Source organism: Bactrocera tryoni, chromosome 3 (assembly GCF_016617805.1).
Source record: "Bactrocera tryoni isolate S06 chromosome 3, CSIRO_BtryS06_freeze2, whole genome shotgun sequence".
In the NCBI taxonomy this organism is placed as follows: Eukaryota; Metazoa; Arthropoda; class Insecta; order Diptera; family Tephritidae; genus Bactrocera; species Bactrocera tryoni.
In genome coordinates, this window is record NC_052501.1 from 62,969,360 (window position 1) to 62,994,407 (window position 25,048).

The 25,048-nt window shown below is 31.2% G+C and overlaps 1 protein-coding gene across 5 annotated transcripts in view; it reads left to right on the plus strand.

Annotated features, from left to right (window-relative positions):
• The window catches only part of LOC120770924, a 162,642-nt gene that overhangs the window by 36,479 nt on the left and 101,115 nt on the right, over window positions 1–25,048 (plus strand). For all 5 annotated transcript variants that reach the window (XM_040098623.1, XM_040098626.1, XM_040098627.1 and 2 more), the window contains exon 4: window positions 20,547–21,056. In XM_040098623.1, coding sequence (XP_039954557.1) covers window positions 20,547–21,056 — 510 coding nt within the window. The remainder of the gene's footprint in view (window positions 1–20,546; window positions 21,057–25,048) is intronic.

A 25,048-nucleotide genomic window follows, 5' to 3' on the forward strand; every position in this document is an offset into this window, starting at 1 on the left:
TCTGTCGTATATTAACGCATAGCTTCGCGCAAACGACGCATATCATTCAAATAGTATTCCTTGTCGACAGTTTGGTCGTTAAGAAGGAATTCGGAGTGCACCATACCTAATAATTATTGAAGAAAACTATCAACATAATTTTGATTTTTGACCTGCTTTGACGTGGCTTTTTTGGCTTTGGTCTGTTTCCGGGTCGCTCACATAGATCTAAGACTCATCGCCAGTAATAATACGTTTCAAGATAACCTGGTAGTCGGAAAGCTTTGTTTTACAGACGTTAACGCGACGTAGTTTTTACGAAAAAACAAGGCCGTAGGCACTTTATGTACTTCACAAAGGCAAGTGTAAACTAAACACGAATGGCTATTTTGATGCGACATTTGGCACAGATGTCACTGAGAGTTATACAAATCTAGAAAAAAAATATTTCGACGGATGGGTTTTCGCGCCAAATTTAAATTAAAAATTCTTACTATTTTTTGCTCACAGTTTTATGTATTATAACATATTCTATCGAAGAATGTATTAATTTTATCGGAAGCAGAGAAACTGCATTTTGTTAAGTGCTTTAGTTCCTAAAAACTCCACGCTTTCTCATACACTTATAAGTTTTATTAACAAGTCAACTTTCCTGAAACAAGTTATATCAATCTATATACGTATATAAAAGAAAGTTGTTGTTAGTTACATTATTTATAGCTGAGGATTTGGCTGAAAATTGGTGAGGAAGTAGCTTAGAACCAGGGTAAGGACATAGGATACCTTTTATTACTTTATGTCCAAATTTAATACAACTCATAAATACAAAATTTATGTTTCAAATCATTTGTTCAAAATTCATGTTTGTAGGAATCATTTGAATATATGCTTACAATTTTATACAGATTCTTCTTCAAAAATAATATAATTGCTAAGTATTTGTAATAGTAGAAAAGAACTGCAACTAAATACACAGTGCAATGGATTATAACTGGTTCAGTAATCAGTCCTTGAGTATGCATTATGCAACATGCATACGAAAAGACTAATGTCATAATCTTTCTATCCGATTTTTTCGTCTTTCCACGCCTAAGAACCGGTTCATCATATGCAGTTCACTAGAATGACAGTCGACACAAACCGACGCAAGAATTCGGTTTTATTACGATAAAAGAGCGCTCAAATACTTCTTAGAATTAGTTATTCGATGTTTTTATTGGATTATGAACTTGCGAGGCACCCACTTTGCACATTTCTTTCGAATCTTTAGAGCATCTTTGTCCTCGGCGCTCAATTCGCCTGTTTCCAGCTTAGCAAATATCTTTTCAACGGTGGATTTCCATGAGCCCACATTCAACAGTATTTTCCTTCAAAAAGCAATGCTTTATTAACAACCGAAATGCTTTATGATCCATTTTTTTGTAAACTAACACAAGTTGCTTCACAAAAATGCTATATCTCATTAACTAGTAGTTATAATCCAACTAATAGAAATCATATAGATGGTAATAGTAGTATTATCTATGTATCAGCCACAGTGAAGCGTGGACGGGTCCTCTAGTATATTAATATTTTGAACAAGATAGAAATATTTTCAGAAAATAAGAAGACTTGTTCCAGAAAAAATTATACTCATCTCAACCTAATTTAATCTGAAGCATATCTGAACTCGAAAGGTGTAAATAAACCTCTACCTCTTCTTGCTGAAATCATGCGGTACAAATATTCGATTTTATATATGTATTTTCCCCAGCTTTGGCTTTCAAACTAGTCTCATGTACAATATTTAAGGATACTGTGCTGAAACTTGAAACTAGGTTATATTTTTATAATTTGTTAGAAGCGACTAATATGACAGACATTTGCTATTTAACAAGTATTTGTTTTTTAACGGCTGTTTACTTAAATATAAGTAAGGCACTAAAAGAAATTTTGAAACTTTTGTTATAAATCGCTAAATACTTTGTGGAAACCTTTTCGTACTAAAAAGCGTATAATGCGGTGACATTATTTTGTATTAGTACAAGGTTTACCAAGCGATATAAAGGTAATATATAATTTGGTTTTTATAAATAAAAGATGATACTAAAGTTATAATTTTTATTTAATTTTAAAAAACTATAGGAACTTTTGGTAGCTTATTATTATTTTATTAAACTATGTATACAACTTTCCAAACATTCTCTATTTAAATAATACTTTATATTCAAGTCATTGCATTCTTATTGCATCTGTATCACCCGGTAGAGCCATTAATAAAGCACTCAAATATGTATACAAATATAAACATAAGCATTTTATAATCAAAAATAACTACATTCCAGTTTAAACAATAACATTTTTTTTTGAAACAAAATCGTATTTCTAACCTGATATTTGGTTGACGGTGTACAGGTATAAATGTCATCAACATGAGCGACCATCACCTTTGCGCAGCATAAAGACGATGAAAGGAAACTGTAAAAAAAGAATAATAACAGTAAATTTTCGTATACAGTTTTACAGTTTGAATACGACGATTGAATGCATTTTTCTGAAGTAATATACCGCATCATACTTGAACTTTGGTGGCATTAAGTATAGTGCTAGAGCATGCCAAATAAGGTGGGGCATGTAATGACTAACCTCGAAAAAGTCACAACGACATTTAGTCTTTTTTGCTTTGTTGTATAATACCATAAATTAGATAAACAATATTATATAAATAATATAACTAGCATTAAAGCGCATGCAAAATAATTATTCGACATTGAAGCGCATTACAACTATAGAATTGATGCCGTAGAGATGCTGATTAAATTTGTATGCTTATAGAAAGCACATTTAATACAACACCACAAAAAAAATTAAAACTGAATTAAAATAATAAAAACATGAATAAGTGGCTTGGTTATTGGTATTAAAAATTCGGGATTCCCAGGCAACTGCCAAAGAACATTTCTTAATTACAAGTTATTAAAAAGAAAAGTTGTCGACTAAATTTACGATTCATATAAACTTTTACATTCAATAATTACGGTACTAAATTTTCGGTATCCCGAAATTTCGGGAGTCATTTTCAAAATTGTTATAATATTAAATTAACGCTTCATAAAAGTTTTTGGATTCTAAAGTTTCGGTACTAAATTTTCGGGATCCCGAAATTTCTGGACTCATTTTTAAAAGTATATTTGCTGCAATTCGCAATTCACTTCCTGTGTGTAATATTATTTGTTTCATTTTTATTTGCAAATATTTTGCTCAATTTACACTTTAGTGCGAACGAAACCTTGAATTATTTAATACATTTATTTGGTGAGCGGTTTATCCATTTCATAACCACCTTAAGTGTGAATAACTGCAAAACTAAGATTCATACATACATACTTAAGCACATATGTATGTATATACATATCTTGTAAAACATACATGTTTATTATCACCACTCGACATAACTTTTTTGTAATTTTCTTATATCAGGAGATAAGGTCAAAGGACTACACCAAAAATAATAATAATAATTTTAGCAATATTTGTCAAATCAATTGGGAATCCAGAAATGTTTGCACTTAAGTCCCGAAGTAAGAAATCTGAAAATTTATATACCAGAACTAATAAATAATGTTGTTAAACACACCAGACTTTGGACAGATTACTGCAGCTTCTTTCGCCAAGCGGTCGTCTAGGTCATTTCCATTGATGCTTCTATATCCCTGCTAGTAAGGTGTTATTTTCAGTGGCAACCTTGATGGGCATTCTAATACACAGTACCTTTGTTAATCTGAATTCAATTTCGAAGTAAGTGCATTCAAAAAACTACAACTACTAACTAAATCGAAAAAATATATATCCCAAAATATTTGTCCATAGACCGGGATCCCGAAATTTCGTTTTGAAATCCCGAAGTAACCATTTTGAAAGGCTAAATACTAGCACGCTAATGTGTTGCTTAGCCGACAAAGTTAAGTCATTGATATCTAAGTATCCAGTCAAGCAACAGTGTTTTTATGCCACAATTTTTCATGTCGAAATTTTTACTTAATTCCCCTTTTCGGAATTCCCCTGCACAGTTTTTGTACTCACATTCATAGCAAAAAACGGCGGCAGTATATCAAATACCTCAACACGTTTGACTAAGCTATTTTCATTCGAAATTATGTGACTACACAATTAACTGAATCCAGCTTAGCGCTCGCATTACTTAGGTAATCGCAGCAAATCGAAAACACAGCAGGTGCGAATGCCCGCAGGATAGGTGAACAGACAGAAAAGTGCACATGAAAGCGAACACACTACATGCAGCTATTTAATCGCAAAGTAAGCGCACTAAAATAAAATTGTGCAAAAAGTAGTCGAGCAAAGTAAATCAGCGCAAGCAATCAAGTAGCGCGTCAAATGCTCGAACAAAAAACCGAAAATAGAAAAAAAACTTGTAACAGAAAGATAAAAGTAGGTAATTTAAAGACAAAATGGCAAGCCAGTCACTTGAGTGCTAATTTTGGGGAGCAGTCAATCATTTGGCGAAGACAGCAAGTGACAGAGAAATTAAGTGTGAGAAAAGCAAAAAATCATAATTAAGGAAAACCTTAAAAATTAAATATTTTTTAACGTTTACTTATGTAAATAGTTCCACAAAATGCCATGAAATCTAAAATTTCCTGTTTAAGGCGAAAACACGCACTTCAATTAACCTAAAAATCAAAAAGTGCCAAAAATACTTAACTCGCGATCACGCAGCGTTTTGCTCCGAATTCCCATTTTTAATACCCATCAACGAATAAACGCAAACACAGTTAGTTTATTTTGCTTTCATTATTTTCCTTACTCACTTATGTAGTACTTTTGGTAATTTCAGCGGTTACTTTGACACAAATCGTAATTGTTTAATTTTTGTGCGTTACGCTTTGCTCAATTGAAGTCAATTAAAAGGCACTCAAACTGTCAATTGTTGCTCACACTGAGTTTGTTTATGTAGATATTACTGTCAGTACAGTTAAGGAATGTAAAAATGGCGCAATTAAAATATAATGTTTGGAGTTATATAATACTTATTTGGGTAAAATGGGGTGTTGATACTGAAATATATTCGATGCGATATATTAGTTTATAATTTTCTAATTTATGGTAAAATTTTATTTTAAGTGCAAACCTAAATCTAAGTCTATGTCTAAGTCTAAGTCTATGTCTAAGTCTAAGTCTAAGTCTAAGTCTAAGTCTAAGTATAAGTATAAGTATAAGTATAAGTATAAGTATAAGTATAAGTATAAGTATAAGTATAAGTATAAGTATAAGTATAAGTATAAGTATAAGTATAAGTATAAGTATAAGTATAAGTATAAGTATAAGTATAAGTATAAGTATAAGTATAAGTATAAGTATAAGTATAAGTATAAGTATAAGTATAAGTATAAGTATACTAAGTATAAGTATTAGTATTCGTCTAAGTAAAAAAAAAAATAAATTTTAATTTTGTAGAAAAACAAAAAGGTGCAGTTATATTCAAAAAATACTTTAAAATTAAGCTAACTAAAATTGCGTAAGTTAAGCTTAAACTTAAAAAATACTTACAGTACATTGCAGAAGTTTTAAATTATACGCTTTTCCTTTTGGATATAAGTAAACATTGCATTTTGGCACCGATTTCCGGTGGCTTTTTCCACAAGCCGCATTTTGTACGCAACTTAAGACCCTTTTAACGCTTTTGCTTTCATCAGAGAGATTCACATACATATGTACCTGTTTGGAGAAGCGCCAAAAGAGAAAGAGATAACGGGAGAAATATTTCAATTACGAAAACTTTAAATGCACAAAAACTCTACAAGAGAGAGCACTGCATTTGATAATCTCAAATAAAGCCTGAAAATCGAGAGGACCATTGGTCAAGAGAAAGCTTCTGTGAGTTATATGAAAACACATTAGAAATATTATGTAACAAGAGAAAAGTAGGAGAGAGTACCAAGCTTTCATTACGACTGAGTGAGTTAGTCGTATACTCGTAAATGGAGTAGCACAAGAGAGGCGGCAGCTTTTAGTGGTAGGTTGGTGCAGCGCATCGTTGTAAGAGGCTCGTTATATTTTTGACTATAGACTTTGGCAATTATATGATTTTTGAACTTATTTTGTAGTTTGCAAGACTCAAATTATAAGCAATATATGTAATGCTGCCAGTTTTCCTTTGCTAAAGGAGCCTCTTAATCCTATCATTATTTTCAATAGAAAAGTTCAATTGCTTCCTTTTCTTTGCTCTTACTCCTACACTCATATGTTTTTTTTTGAACTGATTTGCTTCTCCACTGCTTTTTCTTCCACTCATCATCATTTATATGCATCGAAAAAATATTACCATAATTTCTATTGCGCCATGCATGTCTCCGACTTCAGTCAAAACTGTCTACAAAACGTCCACCCGCTTCATACGCTTGCAACTTTTCACTTGGTTTTGGTATCCTCACAAACACATTTTCACAAACTTGGTTGTTTTTGCCATTTCTCTAAATTATGTGTTGTTGCTTTAACGCTGGCTTTTGCTTTTCGCTATCGTTAACTGTCCAACGCAACGCTTCTGGTTTTTGCTGTCGCTTGCACTTTTTAGTTTCATTGCTTTTAATATGCCGTTGTTTTCTTTTTTTGTTTTTGCGCATTGTAGTTGTGATGTTGACTTGCATATGGAAAACACGTTTCAAATGAAAGTAAAATTCGTCGATATGTAAGTGTGTGGTTTGTGTGTGCGCGCGTCCGCATAAATGCGTGTTGCTAGCAAAGGTAGCAATATGAAGCAAGCAAACGGCCAACAGCCAAGCAACCAACAAAGAAGCACAACAAAACCGTAAGCAAAGTCAAAATGCAAAAACAAAAGCGAGAGAAAAAGAAAAAGCACAGCTAAAGTTAATGGCAGTAGTTAGTTGTCTACGGGCTGTTGCGCATGCGCAGTCATTTGCCTCTACCGGTCAGCCAAACTGGTTGTACGTTGCTTGGCTGGCTGACTGGCTGGCGGGTTTGTTTATTTGCAGACAACTTTTTTTGGTTTTTGTTTAGACAGTTATTCCTTCTTGGATGCACTTTCAGTTTCGTTGAGTGCAAATACATATGGATAGTGGTACTAACTTATAGTAAATTACTTTTTGGGCATGTGGGTATAAATATTGGAAAATTAAAATAAATGCGTCTCAAGAAGTTAAAAAATTATAAATTTCTTATAATCATGATAAAAAAAAATTTTGTTTATATATTAAAACACAGAATTTCAAAAAAAAAAAAAATTTAAAATAAAATTTGTGTAAAGAAATGTTAATTAATTAAACTAAAAAATTAAATTAATAAAAAATTATGTTTAAAAAATTAAATTTAAAAATCCAGTTAATTACAAATTAAACTAATTTAAATTATTTAAGTAATTTAAAAAATTTAATTCAAGAAGTTAAATTTAAAATATGGCATACCCAAGTTAAATTAATTAATTAGTTTAAATAACATTTCTTTACTCAAATTTTATTTTCAATGTATTTTTTCAGCTTTTATGTTATTTTTTTTTTGTTAAACTTTTATTTTTTTAATTAATTAGTTAATTTAAAAATATATGGAGGAAATATATTTTTTTGTATTTTCCATTATTATTTATAATTTTTGTTTATTTCTAAAAAGAATTGCCATCGAAATCCAAATTCAAATACCATAATATTATTTAAGAATTCATATTAAGAATTTAGAAAACATAAGCTAATTGTATAAAGCAGAAAAAAACTAAAACAGAGAATATTTGCTTAAAAATAAAATTTTCCAAAAAGCAGTTATATTCAAATAAAAAAAAATATTTAAGTTTGCGATGCAAAACAAAACAAAAATATAAATATAATTTTCTTATATTTTGCATAAAAATTCTGAATTTTTCATATTTATAATTTTTAGGACTAGTCCAGTATTACCCTGTTCGCTTTTGTTTAACATTTTTTCCTAATATCAAGTTAATTTAGTTAAATTAAGCTGTAGTATATTCTCACATAGCTTTTACATATTCGTTTCCTGCAATTGCCATTATTTCAAGCAATGTAACTGCTTCAAATAAGCTCCTTTTGGGGCTCCGGCTTGAAGCCTTTGCTGCCATCTTATAATTTGCTTTACTTTCGATTAGTCTCCACCAGCTGTTTCTTGTGTCAGGTGGATTAATGATTTTTGGAGCGTAAATAAGAAGACAATATTATTTCATGCAAGCAAAAGTGACATATTAAGGTCAAGTTAATTAGCATCTTTGATAGAAAAATTAAAAATATATGTGACCTGGTCTACGGAAAGGGGGCTTAGGTGTCAAAAAAAAGGAGAACAATTAATGAGATAACGAGAAACTGACGATTATTTTTAACAGCTTTCCCAGAAAACTAGTTTTCGCACGTTAGCTCCCTTTTCGTAGACCAGGTCACATATAATTTCAGGATATTTAAATGTTACCTTTATTTGGTGGAAGTTGGGTATGCCATATTTGTACTTGTATATGTAAGCAATAAATGTAAACAAACAACTGGTAAATTTACAGTGAGTAACGTTCATCTTCGAATCTAAAGACTTAAGCAACGAACTTCATTCATATTTTAACACTATAAAATTGTTCGAACTTTTTCGATTAGAAAAAAAAACTTATTAGAGCATCAATTTTGCTGTGGTATAGCATATTTTATCAAATATAATTTTTTATTATTTTTAATAAATATAATTTTCTATATTTTTCTCACATCTGATGCTTAATTCATATGTGCTCGTACATACACACGAGATTATTTATAGCTATTTCTCACTGTAAAAATAAAAATAATAACAACAAAAGCTGTGGTTTTTTACTTTTACTAGCTGTACTGTGCAAAATAAAATCCGTTTGTAAATTGCTGAAGAAGTGCCAGCAAAGACCAGTTGAAAGAGAGATCAATAAAAATTGCTTTGTGGCAAAATAAAGGGGTTAAAGATCGTTGTACAGCTCGGTTCGCCAATGCGTGCCAATATACCATACATATATGTAAATAAGTTTGTAAAAGGAGCTGTAGGAATTGTTTGACATGAGGAATTGTAGTTTAAAAAAAAAACGTGTGCACAAATGGGAAACGAAGAAAAAGTTTTACACATTTGTAGCTGGAATATTGATTAATTTGGTTACGAAAATATTTTCCTTAGGAATTATAACAAAACCAAAAATTAAACAATACAATACTATAAACAATCTCCAATGCAGGAAATAAAAATAGTTCAATTTTAAAAACAAAACGTGTACAAATAATTTTAAATTACAAAAGACTAGTTTTAGTTTTATAGGAAGTAATTTTTTGAATCTATATTAAATTAAATTTTTTTATTTTTTTACTTTAAAATTTAATTTACTAAATACATTTTTTTTATTGAAATATTTTGAAAATAACACTTAATTTGACTTTTTAATTTTAATAAAAAAACTTTATTTGAATTTTCTTTAAAAAAAATAACATATATAAAAATTTAAAATTACAAAAATTCAATATTTAAATATGTGAAAACTCAGTAATTGTTGAACTATTACTTATTAATTATTTATATATATATTTTTATTTATTTTTTTGCAATACTTCACTCCATTTTAATTTTTTACTTTGAAATATATAATATGATAACATATAAATACAAATAAATTTGAATTAATACACATTAAAATAAAAAGAATATAGAAATTCAAAATAAAAATTTTATTAATTGAACAATTTTTAAATCTTATGAATATATACTTAAAATTTTTTTTCTAACAAATTATAAAAATTTTTTATTAAAAAACACTGAATAATAATGAACATAATTATTTTAATATTTTTTAATTTTTTTTTTTTGATAGATAAAAACAAAAAAATTACGTTTTGAAAAAATTTTATTTATTTTTTTTTAAGCGACTTTAAAAAAATTATTATAAAATAATTTCGTACAGTTTTTAAATTTCTGTATTTCATTCGAGTGAATTAATTGCTAAAAGGAGCACCCTACAGGGTTTGCAAATACATCATATATGCCATTTGTATAAACACAAATATGTGTGTGTATGTGTACAAGCATATGGTTCCGTACAAGCAAACAGTTATAGTGCGAATCTAGGAAACTACTCGCGTACAATATTTGCTTGATTATTATGCCAACTGCAATATTTTATAACTCTTCTGCTTTCCGCTTATAGTTACAGTTATACGTATGTATTGCACTTTTGTAGCGAATTTATTACTTTTGCTTTTTGCTGCAAGCGCTGTGGAGATTTTTTCGCGCATGCGTTTTAAGGCTTGGCAGGCCAAGCAACTAAATGTTTTTGCTTGCCGATATGCTATTTATAAATATGCACATATGTACGTATGTATATATGTTCATATGTGTACTGATTAGCGGTGTTTTTGCTGCTCTTCTTCTTCGTCTTATCTTCGTTTCCGTTCCAAATTGCTTTTTGCAGCATTTGTTGCTTCATTGGCAATATTTTCGAACCAAAACATATAAACAAATGAATGTGCACAACAATAACAACGTTATGCAATGCGCTGCCAATGAGCGACGTCATCGCTTTGGCTTATGCGTAGAGAATTAAAATAACTCCGCCTTTAGTCTGAATTTTAGCTCGATCTTAAATTTGTTGCTATTCGCTTTTTACGAATTGTGGCTTTCGGTTTTTGTTTGTGTGCGGAGCGGTGCGGTGCGGCAGTTGGTGCAGAATGGTTACAGGGTCATTTGCGGCGAGTTTTGCTCTGTTAATGGAATTGTAAGAAGTCTTGTGATTATGTTGCTTTGTTTCTTTCTGTGTTGTTGTTGTTGCTTTTTATTCATGGAAGAATCAGCGCTGAGTGCGCTTGAAAGTCAACTTTTGCATTCGTTTCTGTATTGTTTTGTGTTACGATTTTGTGGTCTGGGTTATTATTATTATTTTCGTTGTTTTTTTCTGTAAGAATTTCCGTTGCTACTTATGAATGCGCAAAGCCAAACAGCTGTTGGTGTAATAAGCATATTTTATTTTGTTTAATTTCATAAAAGAATATAAGTAAAGAAAAATAAAATCTTATATAAAATTATTAATTTTAATTAATAATAATTAACGCAGAAGCAAACAAAAAAAAAATACAAACAAAAACTTTAACGAAAACATTAAAAAATTTTGATAATTAGAAATTAATATTTTTTTATTATTTTATTCAAATTTAACAATAACATCTTAATAAGTTTTACAGTTCTATGTAATTAAAAAACATATTTAAAATATTTAATAGGCCATTATTAGTAAAATTACAATTTTTTTAACAAAACCAAAAATTTGTAACAGCTAAGATTTTAAAATCTTTTTATTAGAATTAAATAAAAATATAAAAGAAAACACTCATTATTACTTTTTTATTGTAAATCTTAAATTTTGTAAAAAATTAAATGTCTTTAAAGAGCATAAAATAAGTTACAAAAAGTCAGTTTTAAACTTTAATTAACTAAAATTTCGAAAAATAATATTTAGTCAATATAAACCATATTGAAAAAAGATTAAAATGGCAATTTTAGTAAATAGTATTGAATATATAATTTTAAATAATTCATTAAAAAGAATAAATTTCAGTGGGAAAGGCAATAAAATTATTTAAAATTTTGTGGAAAAGAATTTAGTTCAAAAAAACTAAACAAATATTAAAATCAGAGTCAAATAAAAAAAATTTACTTTGTATTAATATAATATATTCCTTAAAAATTGAATTAATAAAACAAACTTACTTTTTGAAATTTAAAATAATTCAAAATTTTTTGAAATTGGCTTTTAAAAATTACCATAAAAATCTTTTAAATAATTTTTTAAGCACCAAAATTAAATTTTTACAAAATTTTGACTGCGTATTAATTTTCAGAATCGTTAAACAAATTATAAATTTTAATTTGTAAAAGAAATATTATTTCAATTAATTGACAATAATTTTTTAATCTTAAGTTGTAAAAAAAAAATATTATTTAATTAACTGTCGATAAAAATATTTTAAACACCTAAATAAAACTCAAATAAAAATAGTTCTTTACGCTATTTTCCTAAAAAAAATAGTTAAAATTTTTAAGATTTTAATACTTTTTAAATTGTGCACTATTTAATTTATATAAAATTTTATTTGAATTAAAAATATTTAAGCATGTTTGTAAAAACTTTGAAAGTGAAACGTGTATGGACGTAATTTTACATACGAATTTGCTATTTTGGATATAATTAGCACATTGCGGTATAATACGTAAAGGGGCCAAAGATGTCTGAAACACATTATAACCAAGTTTCCAAATAATGCTCAAATATAGACGGTTATATACACGAGTTGCATAGCTATTTTAGCTTAGATACATAGACCAACTGCTGCTTACATAGTATGTACTCGTATTTAAAAATATTTATTTTTTGTTCATCATACATACCAGTATATTTTTCCAATCTCTATAAAAATCTTGTTAATATTTTCCACTTTTTCCGTCGATAAATGCACCTCAAAGTATTCTTTCATTAAATCTGCTTGAAAACTCTATGCGCATGGGATTTGCTGCACTTCAAACTGCTGAGTGGCGATAAAAATCTGCGACAAATTTTTCGAAATTATCAAAATTTACATAAATTTACATGTACGTAGCAATTGACGGGCGTTGAGTGCTATTGGTCAACGTAATATTAATGCAATGAGGCGTATAGAGATTCTGTAATATAAAAGCAAAATGTAAAACAAAAACAAAATTAATATAAAAAAACTAAAAAAAAATGCTTTTGGTTGCAATATTTTTGATTAATGTGCAGCTGTCAATGCGCGTGAAATTGAGCGTAAGATAAATGCGTTTAGGTTAATCTGAGATAACGAAATCAATAAATATGAACAAAAAATAACAGTAATATTAAAAAATTTGTTGTAAAATGAAAAATGTATATATTATTTGCAAATAAAGTTTGTTTTGTGTTAGCACAGCAGGTTACCAGAAAGCAATGAAAAAAATCAGCGCTTGACACACATAACACTTAAGCAATATGCTCCTCGCGGACATTAATATCAAAATTAGGCATCTACACAAGTTGGGAAATTGAAAATATGATTTGGGGCTATAGGTAACGGTATGTAGTAAAGACTTAAGCAAGAAACAACATTTTTTGTAAACAAAATTTTATGTTGCAAGTGTATAAGCCCTAAAAACTCTTTCCCTTAAAGAAAAGCGCTTTTATTTTTTATTCAATGAGAACTAATTTGGTATTAGGTAAACTTATTTCATATTTAATTTAATTATTTTTATAAAAATTTATTAGTAATGATTATCTTTTTCAAATGCTGGCCGCCGCTACGTTTCAGATGGTTCATCCGTTGAGTCCAATTTTTGATGGCTCGTTCGATAATTTTGACTAGTAACTGGCGAATGACACGCGTAATGTTTTATTCCAAGACCTGAATCGAAGCGGAATATTCTTTAGACTTTACATATCCCCTCAAGAAAAAGTCTAACAGTATGATGTATAATGATGACGTAAAATTATCTGCTCACCGACGTGTTCTCTCAATAAATCCATTAATTGATGCGATATGTGTGAAGTGGCACCGTCGTATAGAAACCCAATGTCCCCGAGATCACGGGCTTCAATTTCAGGTATCAAATAGTCAGTTATCATAGCGCGATAACGGTCGCCATTGACGGTTATGTTCACACCGGCATCATGTTTGAAGAAATATGGACCGATGATCCCACAGGCCCACAAACCGTTGTTTTTTCTGGATGAAATGGCACATCTTGAATTTTTTCAGGTTGCTCTAAGTCCCATGAGCCAGAAATGAGCCTCATCGCTGAACACATAGGCGTAAGTCTTTCTATGATGAAATGCCAAACAATATTGCACAAAAATAACATTAAAGTTTGACACGTCTCACGTGTGATCTGTCGAAAAAAGATTATTGAAAAAGTACCTCTACTTGGATCACTCGTTATTTTTATTTTTTAGTAAACACATGCTTTAGGTTTCAAACTGAACCGAGATTCAGATATTGCATATGAAATTATATATAACTATACTTATTATTAAATGCCAGTTTTCAATTTTTTGATAAAATTTTTATGAAATTTTATTAAATTAACAGATAATTTAATTCCACAAGTGTAAATTAGTTATACGCAAGAATTTTTATCAAAAATGGTTTTTTAACGAATAAAGAACAGCAACTTAATATGCTTCACAATAGGCGCTTCTAACACCGAACCGTTTTTCTTTAACCGCAATAACTGCCTTAATTTTTGAAGACATGGAATTCACTAGGCTGAATTGGATCATATACATCAATATTATATATATGTGTTATACACGATTTATTTCCAATCTAAATTCTGCCATTTTGTACGATGGCAAAGCTTTGAGTCATCCTGGAAGATTAGGCAATCCTGATAACGATAATAAACTTTAATTGTAGGTACTAAGAAATTGTAAACCACTGTCGCATATTGTTGTGCAGTCATTATTCCATCAACAAGGTGTAGATGTTTCTAAACATGTCAAACCCAAATAAATCAACATCTCTAAGCCGTCGACGTCTAGTTTCAACACTTAAATTGGCTTAAACCGATCGCTTAAACTTATCCGCCACATTAACTTGTATGTTCGTCCAGTTGACTTTCGAGGGCAACCTGATTCTTTTTTAAGCTCCAAAACATCAACATTATCTTTTTTGTAAAAAAAGAACAACTTTTCAAATCCACAACAAAAAAACGGTTGTACTATAACTGAACAGTCTTCAACCCAATTTCAAAGAAATAATTAATTTCCTAGCACCTACAAGCTCCAGTAGAAATATTTTCAAATTGACAGTTATATAGCTGAAGATAATCTACAAAATTGGTGGTGTTTTTTTATTGACTGCAAAAGTGCTTTTTGGGGTCTCTGACGTTTCCTTTTGAATGTTACAAACATGGTGGCAAACTTAATATACCTTATTGAGGGTATAAAAATACACAGATGCGATATATATTGACACAGGTTGGCTAGCTACAATAAGGAAAATGGTGGAGGCAACTCACTTTATTGGCAATTGAAGAATTATTTGTTTGAACAAATAATTCGGTACCTTAATACCTTTAAAATTGAACAAAAAGATGCCAGATAGGAGATGTATAGAAAAGGAAAAATGAAACAGAGATAGTGAAAAAGAACCATGGAGATAAATTTTAATAAAATAGAAAATAAAACGAATTTAAATCCTATGAAATTGCCATAAAAATGAAACAATTACAAGACCGAGGTGTTAAACGTCAAAATTAGACATGTGTTTAAACAACAATTTGAAGGAAAATAAAGTGAAATAAAATATCAATATTACAACAACTAGCTCACATAAAAGATATGTAAGCAAACATATTAAAAGAGGCAAAAACTCAAACAGATCAGTTAACAATAATCAAACAAGCTGTTTCAAAGCTGATATTAGGCGGTCCGACGACAAGTACAAGCGAAGCCAACGCTAATAAAAACAAGACAAAGACATACACCATATGTACTGTATGAATGCATATTGTAAATACAACAAGCAAATGTTGTAAAGATATTGATACTTGTATTTACCTGCGAATTAGACACCTTCAATGAGTGATTTTGAAAAACTAAAGGCACAAACAAGATTAAGTAGAGCAAAAATCAGTTAAAAATAGCAGAAAAAGCACGTACACAAAAAGTAAAATAAAAATAAATTTCAAATTAATTGTAAATACTAAGCTCAGAAATTTGAAAAAGGAACAAAATAAATATACGGCTTAAAACAAAGCTGTGGACCCAGCCCGTTTTTGCGCTGAACTGCATTAAGCCAAGTTGAGGCGAATTGTATTGCGCATGCGCAAACTAGTGCGCACGATTTACTTAAATGTAACAGCGCCAACGTGCACCGGCCAACGGTGCGCAACAAAATGACATAAATAAAATTTAATTTAAAACAAATAAAAGACAAAACTAAAGCAAATCGAAAACAATACGCTACAGCAACAATAACAGTGGTAGCTATATATGTATACTTACATATATACAAGCTTATAGTGACTATGACGACAATAGCAACGCTGCCGACATGGGTCGCGGCGACAACGCAGTCCAAAAAACCCTGCAGCGACAAGGCAAACCACATTTTGTCAGACCAAGCCAAGACAGTAACACTACAAGCTGAGCTCAGCTCAATCACAGCGCTGCTAGTCGCATTTGCTTGGCTTTAACGATTACAACAATAACTATATATCGATATGTATGTATGTATTTGTGTATGTATCATATGAGTTTAAGGCGCGTCTCCTGCTTTCTGTTTAGCCGCCGCTGCTTATTTAAGGTATTGCCGCACATTTACTGTTGTATGCAAACGGTTCATTTACTGTTTTACATTTAGTTTTATGATTTACTATGGTTTTATAGTTATTTTAAACCGTTGTCATGCGTTTTTTGTATAATATTGTGCTGCTGCCGCAGCTTCGGTAGTAAAGCAGCGGCAGCATCCTCATCATCGAATTGTTGTTGCCGGCATTTATTTATATATTCACATGTAATTGTTTAGTTATTTTTCTTCTTAATATCCGTGTGCATTTGCATGTTACTTTGTTCGTTGCTGTTGCTGTAGCGGGTAGTGGCTGATGCGCTTAACAAAAACCAGTATACATGTGTATATGCATATTTCAAACTGTTTGGAGTTTAAAGGCAGAAATATATTAGTAATTTTGTATACATAAGCTAATATGTTCTATGTGTATATACATATTTATAAATATACGTATATTATTTTTACATGTACTTAAAATATATCTATGTTTAACTTCTTATATGCTATATAGAAAGTGTTTGCTTTGCCCACAATGGTGACTTTAACTGTTCTTATAGAAAAATATAGATATATTTCTCAATTAGCTTGGAGAAATTCTGCTAAGGTTTCATTCCTTCATATGCATTCCCGCAATATACGAGTAAACTTAGCGGTCTTCATGAAACTTTAAATGTTAGTTTCTCATACGCCCTGGTGGCCTATCGCTTTGTTTTTGCACTCTTTGTATAAAACTTAGTTTATATATCTAATACTGGAAAAGAAAATTATATTTTTGATGTTTACTTTAAATTTAACGTAACTTAACTTCTTGAAACCTGGAAATATTAAGTGAACCTTTTCTTTAACCTATGTAAAACGAATTATAGGGAAACCATTTCAAACCGAAATTTCTAAATTTTGTGCAATTAATATTTTGACATTTAATACCACGAATTTCTAAGGAAATAGTTTCACTTTTTTTATACTCTCGCAACAATGTTGCTAAGGAGAGTATTATAGTTTTGTTCACATAACGGTTGTTTGTAAGTCCTAAAACTAAAAGAGTCAGATATAGGGTTATATATACCAAAGTGATCAGGGTGACGAGTAGAGTCGAAATCCGGATGCCTGTCTGTCCGTCCGTCCGTCTGTCCGTCCGTCCGTCCGTGCAAGCTGTAACTTGAGTAAAAATTGAGATATCTTGATGAAACTTGGTACACGTATTTCTTGGCTCCATAAGAAGGTTAAGTTCGAAGATGGGCAAAATCGGCCCACTGCCACGCCCACAAAATGGCGGAAACGGAAAACCTATAATGTGTCATAACTAAGCCATAAATAAAGATAATAAAGTGAAATTTGGCACAAAGGATCGCATTAGGGAGGGGCATATTTGTACGCAATTTTTTTGGAAAAGTGGGTGTGGCCCCGCCCCCTACTAAGTTTTTTGTATATCTCACGGAAACCACTATAGCTATGTCAACCAAACTCTACAGAGTCGTTTTCTTCAGGCATTTCCATATACAGTTAAAAAATGGAAGAAATTGGATAGTAACCACGCCCACCTCCCATACAAAGGTTATGTTGAAAATCACTAAAAGTGCGTTAACGGACTAACAAAAAACGTCAGAAACACTAAATTTTACGGAAGAAATTGCAGAAGGAAGCTGCACCCAGGCCTTTTTTAAAAATTGAAAATGGGCATGGCCTCGCCCACTTATGGACCAAAAACCATATCTCAGGAACTACTCTATAGATTTCAATGAAATTCGGTATATAATATTTTCTTAACACCCTGATGACATGTACGAAATATGGGTGAAATCGGTTCACAACCACGCCTTCTTCCAATATAACGCTATTTTGAATTCCATCTGATGCCTTCTCTGTATAATATGTAGTACATTTGGAACCAATGATGATAGCGGAATAAAACTTTACACAAATACGGTATTTGAAAAATATGTAAATGACGTATAATGAAATCTCGATTATCACTTTATCATGCGAGAGTATAAAATGTTCGGTGACACCCGAACTTAGCCCTTCCTTACTGGTTAATATTATAAATATATCAGAATTTTCGAACATCCGGCTGACTTTACTCTATATGATTGGTTTTTTAGTATGTGGCATATTAATAGTATGTGGTATTGGGAAAAATTGATTAAATGGGGTCAATACTACCCGAACTTTATTTAATATATGTATAATAATTTTCATTTTTCTAACAAACTTTATCCCGAATATGCCGGTCAGTGTATGAGATATATAGAGTACATATTTGTGTCTCTAAAATTACTTAGATTCCGATCCTTTGTTAGACGTTTAACGTTTTAGGTATTTCCCTGGCTTTGATTCTTACAAGTTGGATGAGTATAAAATGTTTTCTTGCACCCGAACTTAGCCCTTCTTTATTTGTTTCTATTTTATTTGATCTTTATAATTTATTCAGCGCGCTTTAAAATAGCTTTTAAGGTAGTATAGATAACAAATCAAAAACATCTTGCATTGTGTGTTTATTCAGAGCTCCTTTTAAGCCATTCAGCTACTTAATTTTAAGCTTTGCACATTTCAATCATTCTCTTTGTGTATATTAGTATAATGAGGATACATTTCCCAAACAACAACATATATTATAAGTTTATTCAGCGCTCTTCTTAACAATTCAGCTCCCTATTTCAAGTGCTGAACATTAATCTAACTTATTTTCACTATTCCTACGAAACAAGTATGCATTAATTGCAAGCCGACGTATATGTATATATACTCTTTTCTTGCTCTTATAAGCAATTCAGCTACCTAATTTCAGCCTATTCTTGATGTGCATATAATAAGGATGCATTGCCAAAAACAGTTATTAAATGTTTATTCAGCGCCTTTTTTAAGCAATTTAGCTTCCTGATTGCAAGCGCTGAACTATGATTTTGCTTATTTTCACTGGTTTCATAGAGCAAGTACGCATTTATTGCAAAAAATGGTCATTAAAATGGTTATGCTTATTCAGCGCACATTTGAGCAATTCAGCTTTCGAAGTTCAAGCGCAGATATATAATAAATTAATACTTACTTTCATTTATATTCTATACTAGAGATGCTCGTGTTTCATCACCTCAATATTAAACCCAAACTTTTTTTAGTTAGAGTAAATTAAGTTTTCATTATTACACAATTTTTTTGCTTAAATATCAAATTTCTTTCCAAAAACTATAATAGTATACAATATATTTTATAAGTAAAATTTGTAAGTCTGTGAAATTGAAATGGTCTAACAGAGCCAAAAACTAATTATTATGAGCCATTTGTAGCAATTTAAATGCTAATTCAATTTGACTGCTCAAACTATCAAATATCTGACAAACCGTGAGAATCTGTCTTAATGTGTCGACAATAGCATTGTAAGCTTCGCCAACAGTTGTTACCTTAAATACCCGCCTTACCTTGATTCTTCAAGTACCCTTGGCTATCATTCTACACACACTTATCGCTGCACAGTTTTGTTATCACTCCCACCACATTACTCACTCTCTACCTTCCCTAAGTAATTATCCAGTCGTGTCTATCGCGTCACTGCTTCTAACAACTCACTTACCCTGCTAACCTCTTGAAATCATTCGATAAAAATACTTTTTTCTCTGCTCAGTACTTTGACATTGTGTGAATTAGGCCAGGGCTAAGTGCTTAAATAGCGTGCTAATGGTGTACCCCACCGTTCTCTGCATCAATGTCATTTGAACTTCTGTTTAATCGCTTTACATTTGTACGTGATTTGCGGCAAATTTAGGCTAATAGCTGCTTACAAGACATACAAGTCTATTAAATAAAGGCAAAAAATGCAAAGCAAAGCGATAACAAATGGCTTCTTGCTGCGTCAGCGTCGTGGGCTAGGCTTTAAAGTACTAAACTTGGCAGCAGATAGGGTCGTTAATATTTAAAATGTGATTTATACTAATAAATTCAAATATGTATATTCAAAAATAAAAGTTAAAAAAAATAAACTATATTTACTGCAGGAAATTTCGAGGAATAGCTTGCCTCAAAGAGTTTCTAATGTATAATCAGTTAACACTAAGCTTTACTGTTCGCACACATTATTATGCGAAAAGGGGCAACTCTGGCCTTAATTCAAATTTAATGTTTTTGAGTTAGACTTTTTTATCGCTGATAAATGCTAGATAATAGATCTAAAACTCAAGTACTAAAGGAGGTGCGGAAATGCAACATGTTACTATGCAATTATTTATATATATTATATTATAGTACAATCCGCAGAGCCCATAACTAAATCATCTACTATTTCTCTCATTACAGTATCACAAACAAATGTCACCCACACAACTGCAATCGGTGTTCCACGTCGACGATGTGAACGCTGTGCCGCAGTATGAAGTCGTGCAGCTGTTGCATAACAGTTTTGACGACGGTTTGGCGTCACTCCCTGAACATTATCGTCGTCGTCGGCGACGCAGCATCAACAGTGTTGATGGAGCTGCTCGTCCGACCATCAAGGAGCCACATCACGTGAAGAAGGATTTGAGTAAAAATCCTTATTATAGTGAATTGAAAGCGGCCGCTAATACGCCAGGTGCTGGTGGTGTGAACACTCTACAGCAAGCGGCGAATGGCAAATTCGCTGGTGATTTACGCGAGTTAAAAGAGCACAAAGTTTCGTTTAATGCTTTCGGTGAGAATTTGAATTTAACCTTGAAGAGAACAGATAGTCTGTTCAAGGGAGGTTCCCCTAATACGCTGCGTATGTGGACTGTGCGCGATGAGGCAAATGCGACGCATGGTTTGGATCTGCAGGAGGTTTTCGATGTGGTAAGTGAAAGCGATTATATTATGCTGAATATAAGAAACTAGGTGTACATATATGGAAAAGCTTGCTCAAGTATTAGATTATTGTGTTTTAGCTTCATTTTGTTCTTATATTGGGTATTAATGCTATTCAGCGCAACTTAGCAATATCAAACTTAATTCAGCGCAGCTAAATATATAATATGAAATATATAGATATATGGAGTAAACGTTATGTCACATATTCTGCCCAAAATTTTTTAATTCAGCACTTTTTGGTATTAAAATTAGATCTACATATCTAAATTTCAGCAACATCATGTCCAAAAAAACATATTTTATACAATAACTCGTTACTGGTTTCTACTTAGGTATATTTGGAACTATGTTAAAATTTTTTATATTCACATCACATATTCAGCTCAGGAAGAATTCATTCAGCGCTTGTTTAGAATTCTTTTTTTTTTGTGCATAAAGAAGTTTTATATAATCAGCACGCTTATGTTCTTGAAATGCAAGCAAATATAATTCGTTTTTCAACTTTATTATAAACATTATAAACAAATTTAAGCTTCCTAACTTATTCAGCGCATTTTGCAATATGGTTTTTGAGGAATGCAACTGCGCTTCAAAAAATACCATGCATTAAGTGTTTATTCAGCGCTACTTTAAGCAATTCAGCTCCGTGATTTTAAGCTGTAAATTTTAATTTCAATAATTTTTTATCTATGCAGAATATGGATACATTTTCACATAGATATAAAAGTTTTTTCAGCGCTATTTTAAGCAATTCAGCTCTCCTTCTTGAAATGCTAGCAAATATAATTCTTTTTTTCAACTTTGTTATACACATTAGAAGCAAATTTAAGCTTTCTAACTTATTCAGCGCATTTTGCAATATGGTTTTTGAGGAATGTCATGCATTAAGTGTTTATTCATCGCTACTTTAAGCAATTCAGCTCCCTGCGTTTGTTGTCAAATATAATTTCAGCAATTTTTTTATATATGCAGAATATGAATACAGCTCCCAAAAATCGCATTCATTATATGTTTATTCAGCGCAATTTTAAGAAATTAAGCTCCCTGATTTTAAGTTGCTAATTATAATTTCACTAGTTTTTATCTTTGTAGAATGTGGATATAGCTCAATGTATTCATTATTTGTTTATTCAGCTCTCTGATTTCAAGCGATGAACTGTAATTTAACTTATTGTCACTATTTTTGTGAATCAAATATTGCAATTTATTGCAAGCAGCTGTCATTGTGTGTTATTAAGCGCTATTTTAAGCAATTTAGCTCATTAAATTCAAACGAATTATATTCAGTGAAAATCAGTGTGTCCGATGACTTTTTTTTATTTTTTATTTGAAATAATCTAGAATTTGTATTCTGTAAAGCTATGCAATTCGTGCTTCATCGCTTAAATATTGCACTGAAAGGCACTTCAGCTCGAATAAATTAATTTTCTATTATTACACAATTTTTATGTTTCGCCTTTTTTGGAGACTTAAGTGTCATACCCGATGGCGTGACTTGTATTTTTCTTACCCCTCGTGCTTCTTTTCTTTTTATTAAGCGTTATTTTTTTTTTTGCGTGTGGTCGCCTTACTACTTTCATTTTTATGGCAAATTTTGCTTGCCTTGTTGTACAATTTTTTGCTACTTTTTGCTTTTTTTAATCTATTTGCAAATATTTTGATTTGATTTCTTATGTTTGATAATCGACCGTTATCGCCTTTTTCATTTCACTTTCAATTTATTCATACATTAGGCAGCTCTGTACTTTCGTTTGTAATTTCTTTATTGATCATTCATGTTTGTAAACACAAATGTATTTACCTACCAATTTATTTTCGCAGGTAATCAGGCAAACACTCGTGCCCTCAGGGTGTGAATTAATTAAGCTGTAAATGCCACGCCATGTTATATTTGCTTCCGCTACGAATTTTAATGTAGAGTTTGGTAGTGAAATTGTATGTGCTTTCGTTTTACGTGCTCTTGAATTTTATTTTTTGGATTTAATTTGAGATCAGCTTTTCCAAAGTTTTTTTGTATCACTTTTTTATTAGCTCGATATGTTACTTAAAAATTGTTAATTCTCGAACCAAGTAGAAAAATTAGTCATCTTCGGAGAACTTCCCATTGAAAAAACTAAAATTTAGTTAACCTTTAATGTTGAGCTGCTTAGTCGAAAAGAGCGAAACTCATATCATCCTCTTCTTCTAACTCCGACTACTTCTTTTGTGAAAGTAAATTTATAAAGAAAGTATTGTAACACATTATCTTCAAAGTGAAGGTCTCAGCTATTAAGGAAAACTTTCTGACATGGAGTATGCTCCCAATAAGCAATATATTTATATATACAGATAGTTTTTGCGAAGCAGATGAAAGAGCCAGTACAGGCATTACCATAAAATTATAATTCATAAAAGACGGAATTTATCGGCCTTAGGCATGCCGGACTTTTAAAATTTAAAAGAAATGGTATAAAAACTCTAGGAAAAGTGTTAGTAGCTCAGTGTCTAATTGGCAAACATACCAGCAGAAACATCGTGTAATGAGCATTGTGGAAGGTGTCAGGAGGTGGGCGACAAGGAAACTATAAAGCATATTTTTTACAAATGCTAGGCTTTGTATAGGAAAAGAGTCGTAATTATCCAAGTGGTATCACAATGGGTCTCCTAAAGGTCTATGTGCGGCTTATCTATTGACACATTCTCTGCTATTTTCATTTTTTTGTCAACTGTTTCATATATGGTACTCAAAGAAAGTCAAATTTTAACATCTATAACACTTCTTTGATTTTTGAGCTCGAAATCGTAAATAATTAGCTTTTACACTTCAGATAGGTATTTGGGACCACTTTTCTTGCCATTTGTGGGGTCTGTTTTGTTTTTTTTTCCACAGGTGAAGGTCATTACACGTTCTGAAACTGCCTCCATCGAGTGCATATATATTTTCCAGACATTTTTATACCTTGAAGAGGGTATATTAAGTTTGTCACGAAGCTTGTAACAACCAGAAGGAAGCGTAGCAGACCCATAAATATATAAATAAATGATCAGTATATTGAGCTGAGTCGATTTAGCAATGTCTGTCTGTCCGTCCGTCTGTCTGTATATATACGAACTAGTCCCTCAGTTTTTAAGATATCGTTTTGATATTTTGCCAACGTCATTTTCTCTTCAAGAAACTGCTCATTTGTCGGAATTGCTGACATAGCTTGCTTAGGAGGGCCTAATATGCAATTTGGGTTCAATTAAACTCTACTCGTCACTGAGTAACGATCTAAAATCGTTCAAGCATTTTTTAGTAGTTTCAAGTAGAAATTTAATTTCTTCACATTTTTCGTAGACTTAGAAACTTAGCTGTATCTTAAAATTAAAGACAAAACGAGAGATATTGAGAGTTATATCGAGAGAGAGAATACCGAAGATATACTTTATCTTAGAACAGTAAAGAGAGGCAGAATATTAAAATGCTAACTGAAATATTACTCAATTTATATATTCAGAAATTCAGAAATTATATAAACATACATTTGTTGTTGTTTTTGGTTTTATTTTACATTTTTACCCCTCTGAAAATCCTTATACACTGCTCCCAAAAGCTAATTTTGTGCCTCCGCTTGGTGCTTGATGTCCATCAGCAGCATAAGTCGCTCGCTTTGTGTTTGCTCTAACGCTCGGTGTTTTTTTTTGCTCTAACGCTTGTTGTTGTTTTTGTGTAATGCTTACTTTTTTGCTTGCTGCTTTTACTCGCTTGCTACTTCTCTTGCTTTGGCTTGCTTTTTAATGCTTCATATATTTTTTATTTCGGGGAAATAAAATTTCTTCTCTTACTTCATATTTCATTTCGCTTTCGTTGCATAATTTCTAATCAGCAGAAGTAGATAAAACAACAACAAAAATAAAAAGTTTGCATAAATATAAGCAAGCTCACTTTGCATGCGGCGAGCAACCGTGGTGGCTGTAACACATTTTTGCATTGCATCCCACTGTGAGCGCTCCCGCCG